Below are 20,345 nucleotides of genomic sequence, written 5' to 3'. Positions count from 1 at the left end.
TCAAAAAGAAACTTCGAATTCAAAATCAGAAATTTCGGTGTATACTTCAGGAATCAAGCCCCATAAAATCGACCTCTAATTCGCCATAGTTAGTCTTATAATTGAATACTCTCAAACACTGGAAAAATAAACTTCTGTAAATAGAATACAAGGATATTTCATTTTGAACAATTTGATCCAAGAATGCCATCTACTAAAGACCAATAATAGCACAAGATAAATTACTTTTAAGCAAAATATTTCGGCAGCCTTGAAACTTGAAGCCACAATGAAACTGAGTAGGACAGGGTAACAGCAATACGTGTGTGCGTGCGTGCTACGTGTGTGTATATACGGAGAGAGAAAACTTTCATGTTTGTATATATACACGGGAGAGAGAAAGCTTTCATGTTTCATGGAGTTGCACCATGTTATCTGGGAGTCACTCTCATCACATCTGGTGAACCCTGAAACTACATACATATGACGTTTAGCATTCTTCGAAGGAGAAGAACAGCAAAGTAACATATGGTAATCAATGCATGGCTCTGCTGCACTCCTTGCACCCTTTAGAGAACGTAGTTGCAAAGCAACCATCAAATATGAGCTCATTTGTCCAAGACAAGGTGCCCAAGTCCAGACACCATGGCTACTTTTCCGAATCACAGAGCCGCTGTATTCCATGAAAACTTATTCAGAAAAGCAGAGAGGCAATATAAAGAACAAACCCAGCAAACCTTTCCAGTCGTTGCTTCATCTCCGCCACTTCGGAAGCGGAAACGTCAGGCCTGCTTTCACGCTTAACTCGAGAATGTCAACATCTCCTATGCTCGTGTCCGCCTCATCGAAGAGCAAGCCCATTAAATCTGCGAGTCCCTCAGCGCGTGCTTCCTCAGGGCTCTCCTCGGCCAACTCCTTTCCCTTATCCACGATCGACGCAGGCAATCTTCTGCTTCTCTTCGACCCTACAGCAGAACCTCTCTTTTCGGTCGTCTCGCGGGCTGTCTTGAGTCCTAGGGTTGCATTAGCGACCTGGAGAGGCGATCCACTCGCGCGGCCGCCGGAAGTCGCAGCGGGGCGAGCCTTAGAGGTAGACTTTGGCCAACTGAGCTCCACCTCCTGTTCTCTGCCTTCCCAGAAGGACCTGATGAGGTTAACAATCGGGCGAACCCTCGGGTCGCGGGGAGGATCATCGTTTGTGGAGGGGGAATCTACGGCCACGGGAGGGGGAACGCTCTGTGGCGGGGTGGCGTGGGGGGTGTCAGGAGGTGAGCACATGAAGATTCCATCGACGGGCTGGGATTGAACGGAAGGCGAACGGTCGGATGGCGAGGAGAAGCCGAGGCAGTCCGGCGGTACCGGCGGGGGATCACCGAGAAGCTTACGCTGAGAGTCGGAGATGACGCAATGGGCTGCGATGGAGGCGTATGGATCTTCCATGGCGTCGAATTGCGGGAAAGCAAAGGGAGGAAGGGAGGGAGGAGAGCGCCCTTTTCTTAGGCCTCCGGTGGCGAGGGGATTCGATTCGAACCTTTAAACGGCAGTTGTTTGGGTCGAGTCCGACGAGCCTTTAAACACTCGCCCTTTGGCCATAACTCAAAAATGGGCATATCATGATTTTCAATTTCCCTATAGAAGAGCTTAGTTTGTTGCTGGCAACATAAGAGTTTTAGTGAAACGCAGCTGAATTGAAGTGAAATATTATTAATTTTTTTGCATCAAAGTAAATTAAAAACTTTGACAATATTACAAAGACCCGCCCAACAAATGGCCTAACCTTTTCATTAAGAAAACAAACTATGGAAACTATAACTTTCACATGTTTTCAAGGTGACAATCTTAAGATCAGCTGGCATCAAACATTTTAGCAACAACGTAGATAGAGTTTTGTGATTATGGTAACAAAAAAAAAAGCCTACAAAGTGGATTTATGATTAGCAAATATAATCGACCCGCACTAAAAAATAGACTTATTCATTTTGAAATATTATACTCATTTGGGAAGTCATAGACACTTTAGGCTTGGATCCAACATAAATGGGATATTGCGCAAACAGATTAGGATGGAGCATGCTCATGCCAAATCGTAGTACACGTTTAAATAGTTAACCAAGCAATCGATTTGACACGGATTTGAAGATAAAACAGTGTACTAAATCAATATACATATTTACTTCGAATTCTCTACCAGGCTCGAACCAAATTCAAAAATGAAAGTAGAACTTCAAACAAGTCCACCTGCAACCAGATTCTACTTGCCCACATGAATTCAGAGCCAGACAACATACACCTGACCAATGTTTTATTGTAAAATTGAATATGAAGTTCAGCGTCCTCCAGATCCAGCATCAACCCTTGATGAAGCAAGCTGATGACTGGTGTTGGTACACCGAAGTTCCTCATAACCTATTTAAAATGGCAAGCCTCTTCTCTTCATTTGAATTTCTAAAACAACGAGAAAAGCAACGGCCATTTTTACCGGTTGAAGTCAGCAGCCAATCCACTTCCACCTGGTTCTCTGTTCTGATTTCACAGCTATAGAACTATGAGCCTCCTGCATGCATTCGTTTTGGTTTCCGAGAGCTTTCACGCGTCTGTGCTAGGTCGACGCCTGTGTATCCAACTCAGAATCGGTGTTCCCATGAACAAGCTGTCAAAAGGGGGGCAACAAAAGGAAAATATATGAGCTCGTTGTTTAATAAGGGGAAACACAGTTTATTTATTCTTCTTCAAATGCAGATACACATTACTGCTTGTCAATACCGCTTGAAAATCAGGGACACTCTATCTAGGAATGGAGATCAGACAAACCAGAGTTATATGCAAAATACCATCTGAACCATGTTTCCCTGGTCGGTTGGGTTATTGTGTTAATGGAGATCAGACAAACCGGTGTTATATGTGAAATACCGTATGAAATCATGTTTCCATGGTCGGTTTGTTATTGTGCTGCTGATTGTACACCAACCAGGAATTGTGTGGTCCTGGAGGCCTTGCTTAATCACAAGGTAAAACTTCCATCAGGTGACCTGATCTGCACTCTCTTACTCAAAAACTAGCTCTCCATTCTCTCTCCCCCCACCATGTACAGATGTATGTGTAAACACGCATGCTGTTACTTCATCTGAATGTACCACGTTTTCAAAGCTTTTTCTCATGAATATCAAACTGAGTACTTAGCACTTACACAATACAAATTGTAAATCGAAGATAAATCCTCTAAAAGATAAACCACAAGACTATTCCTAAAAGCATTTAAAAGGCCATTGAACCTCCTAAAGGGGAAAACAGAAAAAGAAAAAGGATGTGACTGTCAAGGTCCACATATTGACTTTTGAAATACTTGAAGATAAGAAAACAAAAGAAAGTTTGAGCAGAACCAGTAGAGGACGGATTTAACTAGATTGAATAACATGTAACAGATATCATGCAAAAGAACAGGGATGGTACACACCAAGGCACCTAATCTTTCATATGCTTCCATGACCTTTGGGTCTTCTTCATCTTCATACCCTACTTGTAGTATGCGCGGACCATTGACAGACCAAAGAGCTCTTAGGCCTGCTTCCTGCAAGAAGAAAATGGCAACTTAGTTTGTAATTTGTGCATACTTGAATGAATGGGCACAGCTGTATGCTTGCAGAGAAAACAATTGATTAATTATAAATACTTAAGATAGGTGACCCAGTGTTACATATCTCTGTTAGACAATCTCAATATCTTAAAATTGTTCTCTAGGAGTCTAGATGTACACCATCTCATCTGTATAGGCATCAGTATATGAAATTCTTCTATTTTTTTGTTTGGGCTACAGAAGTGTTTAGTTTTCACGATTGGATCATCAATTGTGTCTACTGGTATAATCCCTCAACAGAATGTACATGACCTCTAACAAGCGGACATCTTAATGCCAATTATCCCTTAAGGAACATCTTACGACGTTGAAACTAATTATAGCTAAGGCAGTCTATCTGAGGCTTGCCATATGCCACCAAGGTGGTTAAGTTTGGCGCATTTCAGCCAAGGATGCACGGTGGCATGTAGAAGGATCGGAAACCGTCCTAAACCCAGCCCAAGATGGGATGGATTGGCCATGCTCATCCCTATCAACTTGTCACAAAAGCTGGACCTTGTTCCTTCTGTGCCTCACTGTGACCCAATGCAAGCACAACCCAACTTTAATTTCACATCCGCCTTCAAGCTTAGAGTTATATGCTAATAGTTCCTTTTAATACAAAAATTATATTAATAGTTTTTACCACTTAATTCATTCATTTACACTTTTTTCGTTTGAAACACCTCAAGGCCTATCTGTCAACTCCAAATTACTGAGACCTCTATATCTGGACCCTTGAAACTCCCTCACACGGACCTTCAATTATATACTCCTCCGTCCGTAATATATCCGTCATTCAAGTCACTGGTCACAATTGATGACTGCCTCATGTGTCTGATGACAGTATATCATTTTGCTGATGCTTGACGTGAAGATAACACAATCAAAAGTCTAAACAACTCTATTTGCAATATGAGCAAAAAGTACATCCTCCGACCTGAACTGCTATCATGTAAATGGCTTCTGCAGCCTCTAAACGAATTTCTGGATCATCAACTGGTTCTCGTTCATGGGAAAGTGCACTTGCAAGTTCAGGTGGCATTTTGGATGTGTCTGCTTCATTATACAACTGTTGCATCTCAACCAGAATAATAGAATAAGAAGGCTAAAAAAAAGTAGCATGAGATAAACAGAGAATCAATTATATTACTGAAAAATCTCAGTTCACAAGACAACTGAAGCCTGAAAGCAGGGTATACCTCAACCATTGAAAAAATACATCTTGATGCGTGAACTTTTGAGAAGTACAAGAAAGGTTACTATCTATCACTTCAAGAGCAATAGGTCCCACTTAATAGACAAGGAAACTAAGCATGAGTACAATACGTGCCAATTGTGCATGGATGTTCTATATCTTGCAAAAAACAAGACCGCTGCACTGTTAAGAGCTCATTCAGAAGTACTGAACAATCTGAGTTGTTGTTTGGACCTCAAACCACAGTTCAGTTCCCTCAATTTTTTATGGGAAAACACTAAACCAGAAGGTAAAGTATTAAATTTCAATAAACCATATTGACAGATTTATTCTCTCGGTTTTTATTAAGTTTTGAAAGACTCGAAACTTGGTCATTACTAGTGGATTTTCCAGACACAGACCTGGTTTGCAGGTACCATATCCAACCTGCCATGGGCCATAGTTGATCAAAAGGACCTGAGAAACTGGGTCTACATCAACCCTGCTCAAAATGGTCAGGTAAAGCAACCCATCTTTTTGTCCCAGACCCATCTTGGGTACCTGGGATAGTTTTAACTTTTAAGAAGAAAACCCCAGGTTTTCTAAAAAGTACTAGTGTCAGTCCCTTATCTTTGAACGCAACTTCCTCCAGTGAGGCTGTGAATGAGCGAAACATCCTCAACCAAATTTGCTGCCAGCCATCCCGAGATTGGAATGGGTCAAAAGCCTCTCTCTCTCTCTCTCTCTTTCTCTCTCTCTAACTGGTCAAACTGGGTCAAAGAAAGCTGCCTGCACCTGAGAAATGGATCTCAACCCAACCTGGTTATAAATGGATTAGGTCCAAGACCTAAACGTGTTTACCAGGTGCTTACAGATCTTTCGTTTTGGCGGACCTTGCCTCACCCATTGTCCAGGTCTAACCAAACCCTTCTATCTTGGAAAAAGTCCCAGAATTTCAGGTTCAACTACACAAATAACTCCACAAGCAAGACATAGTAGAACAATATATCAGAATGGTCAAATTATCCTCACACAAATAGCTATAGCCTATTCTTCTCCTACTACATGACTTGTTTTAGTTTATCTCAGATGACAGAAACTATCAGTAAATAATAACAAAAAATATATATATATCATTATCATATAAATTTTTTATATGAGGACAAGAAGTTCAGGCATAAGATAATTGGCCGCTAATGCTCCTCATACACTAGAGAATAGGTGAATCAAACAGGGTAGTGTATGGAACCATTGTCAGTTGATCACTCTTTCCACTTCCTTTGACACTTACTCAATACCCTCCTTGTTTCCTTATTGGGTGTCAACTTCTCTCTTTGGGATCTAAACTTTAACCCAAAGGAAACCCCCAAAATAAGCATGATGGGGTAAGTGGGTAAATTTAGATCCAAATAAAGGGGTGAGATTCAACAAGGAAACAAGCAATATCATCTGAAAGAAGGTTTGGCAAGCATCTGAAATATTCCCAGGGTAGATAGTACTACTCCAAACTATTTGCTGTTGCTCCAGCGTTCAGGAAAGACATTAATATCCAGAAGCTTCAGCAGTGATGTACATCTTGGGTACAAATTCAACCAATCACCTTCTTTCCAGCAACAGGAAGGAGAAGAGCCGGCCAAAGAAATTCAGATATCAAAAGCAAATTTTGCAGTTGATTTTCTGCATCAAAACAACAATTCCGAATTGTCCCCAAAACCTGTCAACAAGGTATTATAGCATGAAATGAAATTCATTAGAAGAAAAACAAGGGAAAAATACACAAAATCATGACGAATTCTATACATAATATAAATGCAACAGCATTTTAAAGGTACAGCTTCAAAGATTTTCAGATTCAGAGACAAAGAAATGTTTTTACAAATCAATGTGCATTCTCACAAAATTTGTTACCAAATTAATGTGGTTAATTGAAGATTGCATGCTGTACAAAAGAGTTGCACAAGTTCACCGATTATGCCTTTACAGCTTAAAAACTGTAATTGTTTTCAAAGCAATTGTTGAGAAGTGCATTAAAGGTAAATTCAATTACAAAAAATGAAAAATGCCAAGCTAACTAAATAAAATAGAGAATATTAGCATTTATAGAGAGGTTTTAGGTGGAAGAAGACAATAACCATCCAGGAGACTTTTAAGAAAACCTCAATTTCCAACAGAAGAAAGAAAATATTACTGGAAAACAAAAGTACTTTATAAGTACATAGACCACTCAGCAAAGGAAGATAGAACAAATAGGCCATCACAATGTAATCCCCTTGTTATCCTAGAAAATCAGCATAGTGCATAAGCAAGACTTTTTCCATAGTGCCTAAAAGGAGGATTCTTCAGAAATATTAAGAAAATCCTCTCTTGACCTTACCCCTTTCTTGCGCAACAAACTTGTTGAATCAAACTGTGGAATGATTTGCTTTAGAAGTCTTCTCTTAGGGTCCAATAACAGATTTCTTCCAGCTTCTGTCCTTGATACATTAACAAGAATGGAACTAACATGCTCAAAGGGATCATCTGTCAGCAAAAGAAGTAACAATTTACTGACCTTTCTAGAATAGTAAAGCTTGATTTACCTGTATTTTGTAGCCACTTACATTTATACTTGCGGGTCATTATGGCATTCCTGAACAATCATTACCTTCGGTAGCTTATAATCTACATGTATATCATATTCACATTTGTGTAGACACCTATTTTATGTAGGAAAATCAACCACAAACTAATCCAAGGCAACTTGAATATTTGATGAAATTTAAAGCAAAGTGCGTTCATATTTTCTATACACTTCAACATTCATTCTGTTTTTCATCTTCACTTCCAAAATTTATTTCCTTGAATTCCCGCTTCCTACTTCAGACAAACTTATAGAAGTTTTGTTTCTTGCCGCCACTTTAACCTTGCAGCAGAACCATCTCCTTTAGGAGAACTACTACAATGCTTATGGTCAAATATTGAAATCATTTTGAACCATCCATCTCTCTTGAGATGAGAAAATGCAGACTGGATACAAATGCATATTGGGCATTTGATTGGTAACTAATCAAGGGGTAACAAAAAGCAGATTAACTACTTGATGATTTTCATGAAAAAATGTAACCAATAGAAGATGAAAAATCTTGTCAACTTTTACACCCATTTCCAGTTTACTGAAAGTGGAAGATAAACAATTCATACTGCAGTCAGATCACATACAATTTCAGATCCACATGAATAAGAATGTCTGGATACAAATGTATATTGGGCACTTGATTGGTAACTAATCAAGGGGTAACAAAAAGCAGATTAACTACTTGATGATTTTCTTGAAAAAATGTAACCAATAGAAGATGAAAAATCTTGTCAACTTTCTCACCATTTCCAGTTTACTGAAAGTGGAAGATAAACAATTCATATTGCAGTCATATCACACACAATTTCAGATCCACATGAATAAGAATGTCAGATTCATTCAGATAATTTGTCACTGTTCAACACATTGTCACATATATCGTGTATGGGTATCATACAGCGAGGAATTTCTCGGGTATAATACGGTAAAATTGTATACCTCAGGAATATCTCGGGAAAATCTCAGCAAATTTTTAAAAATCTAAACCATTTAATAAATCTTGAAAATTATAAAACATAAAAAATAATAAACAATACAAAAAAACGCGAAAAAACGGATATAATTTGTGAGTTTTCTTCACGTTTTTTTATTTTCCAGCGTTTTTTTAAAGAAAGACGCGTCTAATTGCCGTTTTATACAGCTGACTTATTGTTCAGGTATTATACGCGTTTTTTTCGAATAATACACGTTTTATGTGACCATGCAACACATACTGCATCTTCATAGATCAATCATTGTACAGGCAGTGGGATGATATTCAAATACCTTTTGTGTCGTTATGTGATTGACAGAAAGACCTAACAAGCTTTAAAAGATTTAGCCCTTCAATTTTTGCATCCCCAATCTGCAAAAAATTGCAATCCTTGTAAGTTATAACTACTATAACTATAAAAAGCTCAATCGTCTTAACATGATTTTACAAACTCGATGAATAAGAAAAAAAAACAATACTTCAAATGAACAATTTTCAGAAAGCAAAAAGCATCTAAGTTAAGGTCCTGCAAACCAACAATAAAATGATGCTTGGAGTCAATTCAAAAGAGGCTTTCTGGTTTAGCCCCTGTGGCGCTGGATTCAGAGGGTCAAAACTGGTTGTCTGTGGCAAGCAAATCTATAGAGCAATAGCACAAGTTTGGCCTTTTTTCTCCTACTATAGAAATGACAAAGACCTGACAAAGGTTCCTGCATATTGATGGCATGTTTCTTTTTAACACACTATGGCTAGGTGTCAACCAAAAGCATGCTGGTCTCAAAGATGACCTTTCCTTGCACTCACGTTTATGAATTTAGCTCTTGGAAAAAGCCAATTTTACCCTTATGCAGGTTTTGCTATTCTTGGTTTCCTATTTCCCTTTTCTCTGTCCATCCAGAATGACTCATGTTCCATTTTCCTGGACAGCAGGATCTTCCATTTTCTCCCACTAAAAGGGATGATGCCTTAGGAACCCCATTTTGACCACTAACAACGAAGGTTCATGCTGAGGGATGTGTGGCTCTGCGTGTGTGTGGAGAGAAAGAGAGAGAGAGCACCTGGAGCAATGAAGAGATACCAGCATCCAATCGTGTAAGGTTAGCAAGCAACATCACTGATAACCGTGAGAGAGATGGATCTTTTCTAGATAGCATCTCCATAGCTTTTCCAACCATACCTGCCACAACCATCTTTTCTGAAAGTTCCGAGTTTTGTGACATATTTACAAGTGCTTCAGCTGCAGGCTCTGCAACCTCCTATCACAAAGTATTGGGCTACAACTTAAAAAAGGGTTCATCCATAAGAAGTGAAAACAACAAAATGCCAGATTAAGTAAAACAAAAGTTCACTAATGCCTAGTACTTAATTTTCAAGTTCTAAGAACTAGAAACAAGAATGGACCCAGTGGTTGAAACTAACAGTTGTTTATGCAGAAATAAAAGTCCATAGCCATCATAGAATACTAACAGGCACAGCAAGTGGTGCACACAGCAAAACATTATCATCAAGCTTGTTCTGGTTTTCTGTTTTTGGATAGTCCTAAATTTGCATAATTGTGGTTGTCTTATACAATGGAAGCAACAGGAGAAGAAAGCCTACTCCTACTGTCAGTTAACGAGTATACCGTATACATATAATATATATATATATATATATATATTCATCTCCTGTTGCATCATTCAACATCATTAATAGAAGAAAATTAGGAAACAACTCCAGAAACAAATAGAAATACCGTACAAATTGTCCAGACCTTATTTTCTACTAAAAGCCGGGAAAGAGCAGCCACGGCTTTGTCTGAATTTTGAGCAAAAGTTTGCAATCCATCATCTGTACCAGTCAAGCCTCGAACAATATCAACAGCTGCTCTCCTTAACTGAATTTGCAACAGCAAAAAGAAACAAGTTAATGATAGCTTGTTACAGGAATCAATATTACACGCTCATTGGCAAGAGCAAAAAAAATAATTAAATAAGCAAATGAAAACAGGTACGTGAGCTTCATCATGCACAAGGGAACCATAACGACATTATCTAACCTCCTAGTTCACTTTACGCGCTCCGAGTTACTAGCAGATTCTTGTGATTTGAAACAAGTGTAGTCACAGAAACGCGATGTGATAATCTTTGTACTTAAAACGTCACAAGATCATCAAAATGCGTGATATAGAATATAGTAAAGTTCTACTGCAATAAAACAAGTCGTGAACGGCGACAGTCCTTAAGAAAAAACGTCTTTGGGTATTCTATTGAGAAAGATAAAAACGTGCATTCTTGATTGACCACCCATCCGAGCGAAATTCACGAGAACAATAACGACTATGCACTAAGCCCTCCAACATCCGTATTATGATAAAAAAAAAATGCACCGTGGTCGTCGAGACAAGTCCTCACAATACCACATCAACAAGCTATTCTCCTAACTTATTCATTCCTTACTTCTGCTACAAGGTCTGCAATTCTAGTTTTCCACTGTTGAGCTCACAACCTGATCTTCATAACTTCAGTTCAAATGGTGCAGCTACAACATCGTCGTCGAAATTTCGTCGTCTTCCGACCGAAGTTATGCAACAACTTCCTAGTCTGGCCACCAACAAGAAGATAACATGTCCACGGTGTCCAGCGAGACTCCGTGCTTCTGGTTGGAACTGCCAAATACCAATAAGGGGAAGTACAGATATGATGAGGGCACACAAGAAGGATTGGTGACCACCATCAAGACAAATCCTCGTTTATATTTCACTAGAAATAAGGGCTGAGAGGGTTCCCATCATATTATTAGTGGCTCGAACTCATCTTCCAGCCATAAATAACGATCCCCTACAATAGGATTTTTAGCCATGGACCTTGTCTTTCCTACCTGCAAGACTTTTTTTTTTTTCCTTGTTCTGATACCATAGATTTGTGGCAGAAAGAAAATGTTCAACGAGAGAAAGAAAGAGGGAGAAGTCAAGAGTAGACGATGGTAATGAATTGGGTAAGAAACAGAGAAAAAAGAAGACAACAGATGAAGTTCGAGAAAGCTCACTTGGGGAGATGGGGAGGATAAAAACCCAAAAAGTTCTTCGAGTTCGCTGGCCATTGCCGCAGAGGGATCACCGAAGTTTCTGAAACGGCAGCGCTACCCGGGAACGGGTGAATAAAACCGAGGGAAGACAGAATCCGTAGACACATAATATCAAGAATGTGTTTCGGCCTTAGCTCAACAATCCATTGTCGTCTAGTCCGGTTAGGATACCTGGCTTTCACCCAGGCGACCCGGGTTCAAATCCCGGCAATGGAACCTTTTTATCTTTGCCTTAACCTTTTTTTTCTTTGCCTTATTCAACTCTTCTCATTTCTTCCCAATAAAACGTTCCTTCATCATCGTGCTTTGTAGGTGACGGAAGTTTCCTTTTGTTCTTGCTTTTTGGTGAAGCCAAACGGGCTGGATTTAGTTTGTGTAGTTACTGAACTTTGTGACTTCCTATAGCTGGATTACGTCGTAGAAGATAAAACGTAAGAAAATAGTTTCATGAGCAAAGACATACAAAGTGGCCTTTGTTCTTATTCTCCTCTTAGCAACAAAATGTAAAATACTATAAATATATATATATATATATATATATATATATATATATATATATATATATATATATATATATATATACACACACATGTGAGACCATGTTATTGTACTATACAGCTAAATTTTCATTGACTTTAATTTTACTTTTTTGTTGAGTTATTGAAATTTTGTGTTTTACCACTTCCACTTACATCCTATTTTACTTATATAACTGTTTTATAAACATTTTTCTCTTGTCACTTCCTATCAAATTTTTCGAGGCTCTTTCCTTGTCCTCTTTCCTTCATTTGGCACCCAACCATGCTTGTCCCCTTTCTTCTTCACTAGCATTAGAACAACAACTTAGCATTAGGGATTTGGATGAATTATCTTAAAGAATGACTACCAGAGACTAGCTCCTCAAAATTCCTTACGGTTACTTCATTGGAATCACCCGAAGAAAGGGAGGAAAAAAAGTGTTCCAAGCAGTTCCTCAAAATTCCTGACGGTTACTTCATTGAATTCAAATCTGTAGAGCCTCAAGCGAGAATTAAGTTGTCTCAACGTTAATTAGTAGCATCAAAACATTTAGCATCTAAGCCTGAGCATTCCTGATTGGAGACTTCATGAGAACGAAGAGTGTTCGGCCTCATTGTAGCCGTTGCTGCAGAGACCTCTAAAGACACACACGACCCCACAAAGTGCCCTTACAAGTTACTTTCACCTGAAATGTTACTAAGAACTCCGAAACCTCACTGCACTTAGTGATTTAAAAAATTAACTTCAAGTTTACAGGATTTATTTGTGGAAGTACCTGGCATGTAATACAGTAGATGGACATGGAGAAATGCCAAATTTACCCTCTCAATTTCAACTCCAAATAAAATCATACACTGGCCTTATACGGCAAAGTTAAGGCGTACAGAAAGAATTTCGAAAATGGCAACAAGAATCTGAATCAACCTACTGAGTATGGCATCTCCTAATCTTAACCTCAACCCACCACAAAAAGGTGGTAATTCTAGCGCTTCATGACTCAAAACCATGGCCATTTCCCTTATTGCGCAGGAAGAGCTTACACTGTTAGGTTGATATAACTAAAACCGATCAAGGCATCATAAAAGCAATAGCTGATCAAATGCAGAAATGAAGACTAAACTAAATAAGCCACTAAAATGGCACCTGCCTAACGAGACCCTGTACAATCTTAACGAAAATGCTGAATCTCTAGTTTGAGCAGCTTCCTGAAGTAGGTTCATTCAAACAGGTGTTCAGCCAAAAGTCCATCTTCGAGCACTTTTGGTTTCCATTCTTTGGATAATAAGGTGCCAGTAGATGACAGACCTGATAAAACCAATGAAGTGGCAAACTTTCAGGGTTGAAGAGGATGGTACAAGTTATTGAGGAATTAGGGTTGAAGAGCATGCAAGTCCACCGAGGAATTCTTAGAAAGCCAAAAAAAAAAAAAAAAAACTCACCTTCGCCAAAGTTTCATTATGGTGTATCAGGCTTCGCCACCCTTCTAGACATGCAGGTGTTAGGATACAAAATCATCTGCCAACATAGGCGGGATAAATTGTGAGCTCTGACGTGTCTGTTCGAATATGTGTCCAACTCTCAATAATGTTGCCTGGAACAACAATGTAATTGGTTTAGACTTTAGAGTAGATAAGCGTACATAGAACCCGACTCAGTTCATCAAACAAAAAAATCATCTAATCGGCTAGGCAAGCTACTTCTTAAACTCCACTGCAACTTTCTTTCCTTCTTGACAAGAAGGAACGGCATAGCAAGAAAGCCCATACAGGAAGAGACCAGAACACTAGGCAAGGCAATACAACACCCACTCATGACTTAACTGCAGTAAGCCTTGCATATACATCAAAAGCTTCACTTTTCACATGCACATATGAGCCAGAGATTATGCAATTTCTGGTCATAGTGTTTAGCATTAGCATTTCTTTCCTTCCAAATACCCATCCAGCCACCAATAACAGACCGTCTTTGGAATAACAGTGGTCCTGTATAAAACCCAAACTACCAGTCCTACTTATATTTAATCTAGCTTGCAGTGCTCCAAAAAAAATATAAACGGACAGGATAATTGGAAGAAAATGGAAGCATTTATTGCATTTGTTATGGTTTGAAGTCAGAAATACGGTGCCATAAGTAGCCTTTTGATGTTCGAACAACAAAGAACCATCGAGTTTCAGCAAAGGGTGCATCATCCAACCTCATATAAGCTCCAATACTATGTGACTTTGCTAAACTGAAAGCATGATTTCCAGGTGAGCGGGGTCATCCACTGCCCGGACGAGGTCCCTCCCCCTGCCTTTGGGGTCCTAGACTGCATCAGAGCCTGGGTGAAGGCAACATTTACAGGTAAAGTTTTCTGATAATAACTCTGACATATTCATGCTGGTCCACTTTATCCCCCTTGCCTTTGGGGTCCAGGACCACGTCGGAGCCTGGGTGAAGTGAAGGCATGATTTACAGGTAAAGTTTCTAATAATAACTCTGACATATTCGTGCTGCTCCACTTTAAAAATCAAACATACTACATACCATCACAAAGATCCTTTCTTCTTCCAGGCCATAATAAAAAGGTTTCACTTAAGCATAAAAAACTTAAAAAAGATGTTACCTCATCAAATCCTGCACCAATCATCTGAAGACCTACAGGAAGACTTGTGTTGTTGACTTCAACCAGCCCACATGGCAGGACCAAAGCAGGCAATCCAGCCAAATTCACATTTACCTGATTGAAAAAAGTCAAGTCAGAAGACACCAGATGTACTCAGAATGTAAGGAAGGTGCAGTCAGATCCCATTAGGCACCATAAATAAATTCATGAATGATATTTTCACAAGGCATAACTTCATCAGTTATACCATTCCTATTCCCAGCACATGATATATAAGAAAAGACTGACCCTAATCTGCTTGTTCATCTTTAGATGGGAAAATTGAAAGATTCTTGGCATTAGAGTGGATTCCCTTATGCTAACGAGTAGCTCTCTCACCATACTCATGATCCACGTGTCCAAAACTTGGCTAGTGGTAACAGGAGCTGGCATTTCCATTTTTCAGAAAAGAAACCATAAAGAGGCTGCTTGAGCGCAGAAAATTAATTTTGGAGTGAACTCGGGTCATCAAGCAGACTATGGGTTCAAGGTTAGTAGATTACTATGGAAGCTCAAGCTCAACAGGGTACTAATTGAAACTCCGGCAATAAAACAAGTTGGATCACAAAGAAGTGGAAAAAAGAAAACAAACAGGAAGTCTGGCTATCTAACATGTAAGCACTTTGTACCATTAGATGTACCATTAAGTGATCAAAATTTCTATTAAGAAATCTGGAGCAGACTAAATTTTAGAAGCAGAAAAGCTAACACCTTTTATTCTTCTTGAATTAAAAACTGAAAATTACAAGAGACTGCAAGTTCCACCTAAATTTGTGGTAAAGAACAACCCACTGAAATCGGTGACTTGTACTGCTCTTTTCAGAATATAATCATCTTAGACCAGCCAATCCCATTCATACCATATACTAGCATAGATACATTGCAGCACATATCTGAATACGAAGACTGCTAAGAGCGTCTAAAAGAACTTACTGTCATGATATCACCAGCATACATTGCCAAAGGGTCATTCGCTTTTTCACCTGTCAAAACATTACAATATGACTTCCAGTTTGGCACATAAGGATGAACCGCACACAGCTAGAACTTCATGCAAAGGAACAGAAAGATCGTCTGCTACCTATTTTATATGCAACTGTTGGAGCAGCAGGGGAAACAAGTAGGTCATTTTCATCTAACGCTGCCTTGAAGCTTTTCTGGACGAGAGTCCTTACCTAAGACACCAATGAGTTCATGAATTCTTCTTCACGCACATAAAAATGAAGGAGAACTAATCCAAGGTTAATATCTATATCCAAGCATCTCAATATGTTAGACAACACAGACAGTATCTCATACCTTCTGTGCCCGTTTGTAGTATGCATCAAAATATCCAGCAGAAAGAGCATATGTTCCCATCAATATTCGCCTTTTGACCTGAAGAAACATCATAAACTCATTTCAAGACATGGTGCAAAACCTAGAGATAAGCATTATCTGATGTCAATACATAAGACATTACAAGGAACAAAGTTGATTCTCAAATATGTCTTGATGACAGATATCTAAACGAAACTCACCTCAGGACCAAATCCATTGGCCCGTGAATTTCCATAGACAGAACGAAGCTCACCAGCTGAAACCTGATTTCCATATCTGCCACAATGAAACACTACAGAACATTCAGATATACAGGTGTGAAAATCTTGTCAACTACCAGAATCATTCTATCTGACAAGCTGAATTTTGCAGCTTTATTAGACCAGCACAATCGTTGCACAAGTAAAAGGATAGAACCATGAAATTCAGAACAAGTATATCTCAAGCTTCCTAGGCAAGCACCTTACACCATCATAACGTGACAAATTAGAAGAAGCTTCAGATGATGCCAAGATGTAATATGCCGGTAACCCAAGATCAAAAGAGGGCACAGATACCTGCACATTGTTTGAAGAAGCCACAAAATGTAATACTTGCTTGAATTGTCTCTAAAATACATCATAAGGACATTGAATCAGATCCAGGAAACGAATAACAAAATAAAGGTAGATCTGGACAAGATGTGTAAGCAATGATGGTGCAGGATAGAAGTAAACCTCCCTTACTGCAGCTCCAAGCTCTTCCAAGTGTGAAACAGCACCCTGAACTGAGGATGCTACACTTAAATCCACACCCTCCCCTAACGTTTCACGGATGACACCAACTCTTAATCCCTTCAAAGGTTTCGATTCCAGGTACTCTTTAGGTGAAAGCTCAGATGCATATTTGGGAACATCCTGAAGCAGTCATGCAACGACAAGACAAAGAATAATCAAATTTTGATGCCCTATGAGTTTGTCCATGTCATATTTGCCTACCTAAGAAATCTTGTAATGCAAATTGAAATATGAAGAAAGTGACGCAGTTAACTAGGAACAAAGGAACAATCAAACAAGCAAGACTGACTATCTGAAATCCAACAATTTCCTATGAAACTTTGAAGAACGGTCTCTGTTAAAGCATGCATTTCCTTAATTGGTGCAGTCGTGAAAAGAAAAGGGAAGTCAAGCACAAGACCACCCACATGCTTACTACTCGTGGCATCCATCTTGTCATGGCCAGATATCACCTGGAGAAGGATTGCACTGTCAACAACTGAAGAACCAAAACACCCAACAACATCCAGTGACGATGCATATGCCATGAGCCCAAAGCGAGAAACTCGTCCATACGTTGGTTTTATTCCCACAACGCCACAAAAGGATGCAGGCTGTCTGACACTTCCACCAGTGTCACTTCCCAAAGAAATGACACATTGTCGTGCAGCAACAGCAGCAGCAGATCCACCGGATGATCCGCCAGGAACACGAGATGTATCCCAAGGGTTCAGAGTTGCCTATCAGGAAACAACGGAACCAAACAAGAACAAGAAGAGATTAAGCTGAGATCAAATTAGACATTACTTAATCAAAAAACTTTCCCATCAAGAGTATAAGTTGATTTACGGCATGTACAGTAAATTGCTTTCAATTAATCATACAGTGATCAAATTAGCATTAGAAGGGAGAAAAGAAAGAACATGGAGAACGCAGTTGCTTTTCCAATTGTAAGTGAAAAACAGTGTAGTTGCAGAAGAAGGATTCTGACTTACGAACTGGGAGAGCAGCTCCATTCGAAAAAGGACAGGACCTCTCAAATTTGTTGTTTCCGTTGCATTTTCACTATTCGCCATTTTTTATGTAAAATACGAGACAACTTTAGTCACTATGGAAACTACGATGGTCTGAACAATTCAACTCAAGTAAACAAATTTATGACAAACTGATGCAGCCCCAGATGCATATCTCCTCATTCGTTTAGTTTCACATTTCTGGTGAATTCACACCCAAATTCAAAATCCAATTCTTGAAGGGAGGAAAGGTGAACAAACAAGACCTGGAAAGCGGAGCCCTCTGTGCTGCTCCCCATCCCGAACTCATCCATATTCGTCTTTCCAACCACAATAGCTCCGCGCTCCCGCATCCTCCGCACAGCAGTAGCATCGAAAGGGGGGCGGTAACCCTCAAGGATCCTCGACCCTGCCGTGGACGGCATATTCGCAGTGCAGAGGTTGTCCTTCACAGCGACGACAACGCCGGCCAGCTCCCCGACCTCCTCGCCCCCGGCGATTCTCCGGTCGAGGTCCTCCGCCTCCCGGAGGGCGGCCTCGGTGGCGACGTGGAGGAAGCATCGGAGAAGGGGCTCCGTCCGCCGCAGCCTGTCCAGGTACTCCTCCACGACCTCGACGGCCGTCTTCTGGCGGGAGACGAGGGCTTCCCTGGTCCGAAGAATCTCGGAGGAGGGGTGGGGGCTAGAGCTCGCGCTTGAGGAGGAAGAGACGAGTGTTTGAGTGTCGGGCAGGGAGTGAGACGCCCTGACCCAAGAGTGGGAGGGAGGAGGCCTTCTGGGGAGACGACGGCGGGAGTGGAGAGCGTCTGAAGCGGAGGGGAGTGGGAAACGCCATTGGTGGCGGTGGTGGTGATGATGGTGGTGGAGGAGGAATCGGGGCGTTTGGATAACGGAAGGAGGCATTCGGATTGCCTCTCTCAGAGACGCAGAGGAGAGAGGGAGGCCGCCACAGGTTTGCCGCCGCTTACGAAATGATCCAATCGAGCCAACCAATGGCAGGTTCATCTGGATCCCTGTCAGAATAGTAAGCTCGCTGGCTGGATCGTAGGCGTCCAATTGTGAGATCGCTGGTAATGAGATCCAACATGTGTTTGTTTCATTATCATTGGGTTGTGTTTGTTTGGTTAGTATTTTGGGTTGTGTTCGTGGATCTTCTGAGATTCTTATGGATTTAAGTTTGAATTTTCTACCGACCTTAAATCTGCATATTGGATTTAAAATCTTTGTTGTCTATCAAAATATACTTTTTAATGTAGCTTTGAATCTGAGATCCAAACTATCAAACACAACTGCAAGAGCAACAAAAACAAATGTGCTAGATAGATTTTTGAAATCCTATATTAGATATGAAAGAAAAAAAATTAGTTTTTTTTTTTTTTTTTTTGGAAATGAACTGTTACCAGCTTGCATATTAAAAAGTTGGAGTTAAAATAACACAAAATTGCCTTAAAGTTTTAAAAAAAATTACAAATGACTACTTAACTTTTTAGGTATTCACAAATATTGATGTAATGTATAAGAAATTACAAATAACCACCGAGAAAATAATTCAGAAACACTCAGAAAAAATAGAGTCTATCTATGAAGGCCATCTAAAGCTTTTTCCACAACAAAGTAACTGCAATAAAAGTTTATATAGACAAAAAAGAAAGAGGGAGAAATTGTCTTTAAAATGTTAAAAATGTTGTACCAATTAGGCGTTATATATATTAGAGAGAGAGAGAGAGAGAGAGAGAGAGCCGATAAAATGGGAATATATAACAAAATTTAAGGACAAGAGGTCTCCTACATACAAAAACAAGAGAGAGAGAGAGAAAGAGAAACAAAAAGAGAGGATCTTTTGGCACACATATAGTATGAAAGAAAGCATTATATGAAGTGAAATGTGGAGTGTTTGTTACATAGGTATTAACGGAAGTGAAAGGGAAATGTGGGGCAGCTAACTAGCAGCATAAGTGATGAAAATGGCTGGTCGAGGACGCCAACCCTCGCTCTCATGCATTGATGCGGTGGCCGTGACTGCGTCCAACCAACCACGCCCTTTCCTTCACCAAGCTACCGTGAACCCACTTTTTTAAGGACCACCCTCCCAGCCCTTGCACGTTAATATCGGGGAAAAATTCCCCTCATTCATAATCACCTTTTCCATTTCATTAAAGTGTGGAAAGTGCTTGGTGGTTTATATAATGTCACATCTGCTTCATGGTCCCCTTTTCTTTTTTCACACATCCGAAAACATTATTTTAATATCAAGTAACTTGATATTAAGAAATACTGGAGGGGGATGAGGAACATTAAGCATTTTTTATTTTATTAAATATTGTATAGTGCTTCTTGATTAATTTTCATACACAAAATAGAAAGTCGCCCAAATAGAGAACAATGGGAACACTATTGGTGGTGTATATCATGTTTTGTAAATTTTACCTAAACATTAATCAGAGCAGAGTCAGTAGTAAACTGAAATTATCGCAGTTTGGTACCTGCAACTTGCAAATATCATTAAGTTGAGACGTCGGTCAGGGTGTCCAGAACTTACTTTTTGATTTATTACCGTGGAAACATCCAGTTTTTTGGTTGTATAACAAGAAAGACCTAATTTAACAACTTCTTTGATGTGTAAATCAGGCAGTCAAATTTAACATATTCAAAATGTGAACATGCTTTTGGATG

At 39.7% G+C, this 20,345-nt stretch overlaps 2 protein-coding genes and 1 non-coding gene across 4 annotated transcripts; 1 reads left to right on the top strand and 2 right to left on the bottom strand.

The window, feature by feature from the left end:
- Positions 1-2,075: 2,075 nt before the first annotated feature.
- Positions 2,076-11,501, bottom strand: LOC116248148 (uncharacterized). 2 transcript variants are annotated; one of them, XR_004170970.2, is made up of 10 exons: positions 11,384-11,452; positions 10,110-10,232; positions 9,415-9,612; positions 8,650-8,728; positions 7,144-7,289; positions 6,370-6,483; positions 4,533-4,664; positions 3,434-3,547; positions 2,459-2,629; positions 2,076-2,385 (listed from the first exon to the last, which is right to left on the bottom strand). XR_004170970.2 is itself a non-coding variant. In XM_031620770.2 (9 exons), exons 1-9 carry the CDS (start codon positions 11,435-11,437, stop codon positions 2,579-2,581), a joined length of 1,011 nt encoding a protein of 336 aa, XP_031476630.1. In that variant the 5' UTR covers positions 11,438-11,501; the 3' UTR covers positions 2,076-2,578. The 2 variants fall into 2 exon arrangements, 1 of the variants encoding a protein (XP_031476630.1); XM_031620770.2 differs by having other exon boundaries at positions 2,076-2,629; positions 11,384-11,501.
- Positions 11,502-11,564: 63 nt separating this feature from the next.
- TRNAE-UUC (transfer RNA glutamic acid (anticodon UUC)) lies at positions 11,565-11,638 on the top strand. Its single transcript has one exon. It is a non-coding gene; the product is annotated as a tRNA-Glu (tRNA).
- Positions 11,639-12,750: 1,112 nt separating this feature from the next.
- LOC116248595 (glutamyl-tRNA(Gln) amidotransferase subunit A, chloroplastic/mitochondrial) lies at positions 12,751-18,658 on the bottom strand. Its single transcript, XM_031621477.2, has 11 exons — positions 17,940-18,658; positions 17,089-17,400; positions 16,622-16,801; positions 16,368-16,462; positions 16,106-16,181; positions 15,885-15,962; positions 15,667-15,760; positions 15,519-15,568; positions 14,547-14,660; positions 13,381-13,532; positions 12,751-13,246 (listed from the first exon to the last, which is right to left on the bottom strand). The coding sequence occupies exons 1-10, from the start codon at positions 18,573-18,575 to the stop codon at positions 13,440-13,442; spliced, it is 1,728 nt and encodes a 575-aa protein (XP_031477337.1). The 5' UTR covers positions 18,576-18,658; the 3' UTR covers positions 12,751-13,246; positions 13,381-13,439.
- Positions 18,659-20,345: the final 1,687 nt, after the last annotated feature.

The sequence above is a fragment of the Nymphaea colorata genome, chromosome 2 (assembly GCF_008831285.2).
Source record: "Nymphaea colorata isolate Beijing-Zhang1983 chromosome 2, ASM883128v2, whole genome shotgun sequence".
Classification (NCBI taxonomy): Eukaryota; Viridiplantae; Streptophyta; class Magnoliopsida; order Nymphaeales; family Nymphaeaceae; genus Nymphaea; species Nymphaea colorata.
The sequence above is the reverse complement of the archived record's forward strand: the minus strand, read 5'-3'. Positions and strand labels throughout refer to the sequence as shown.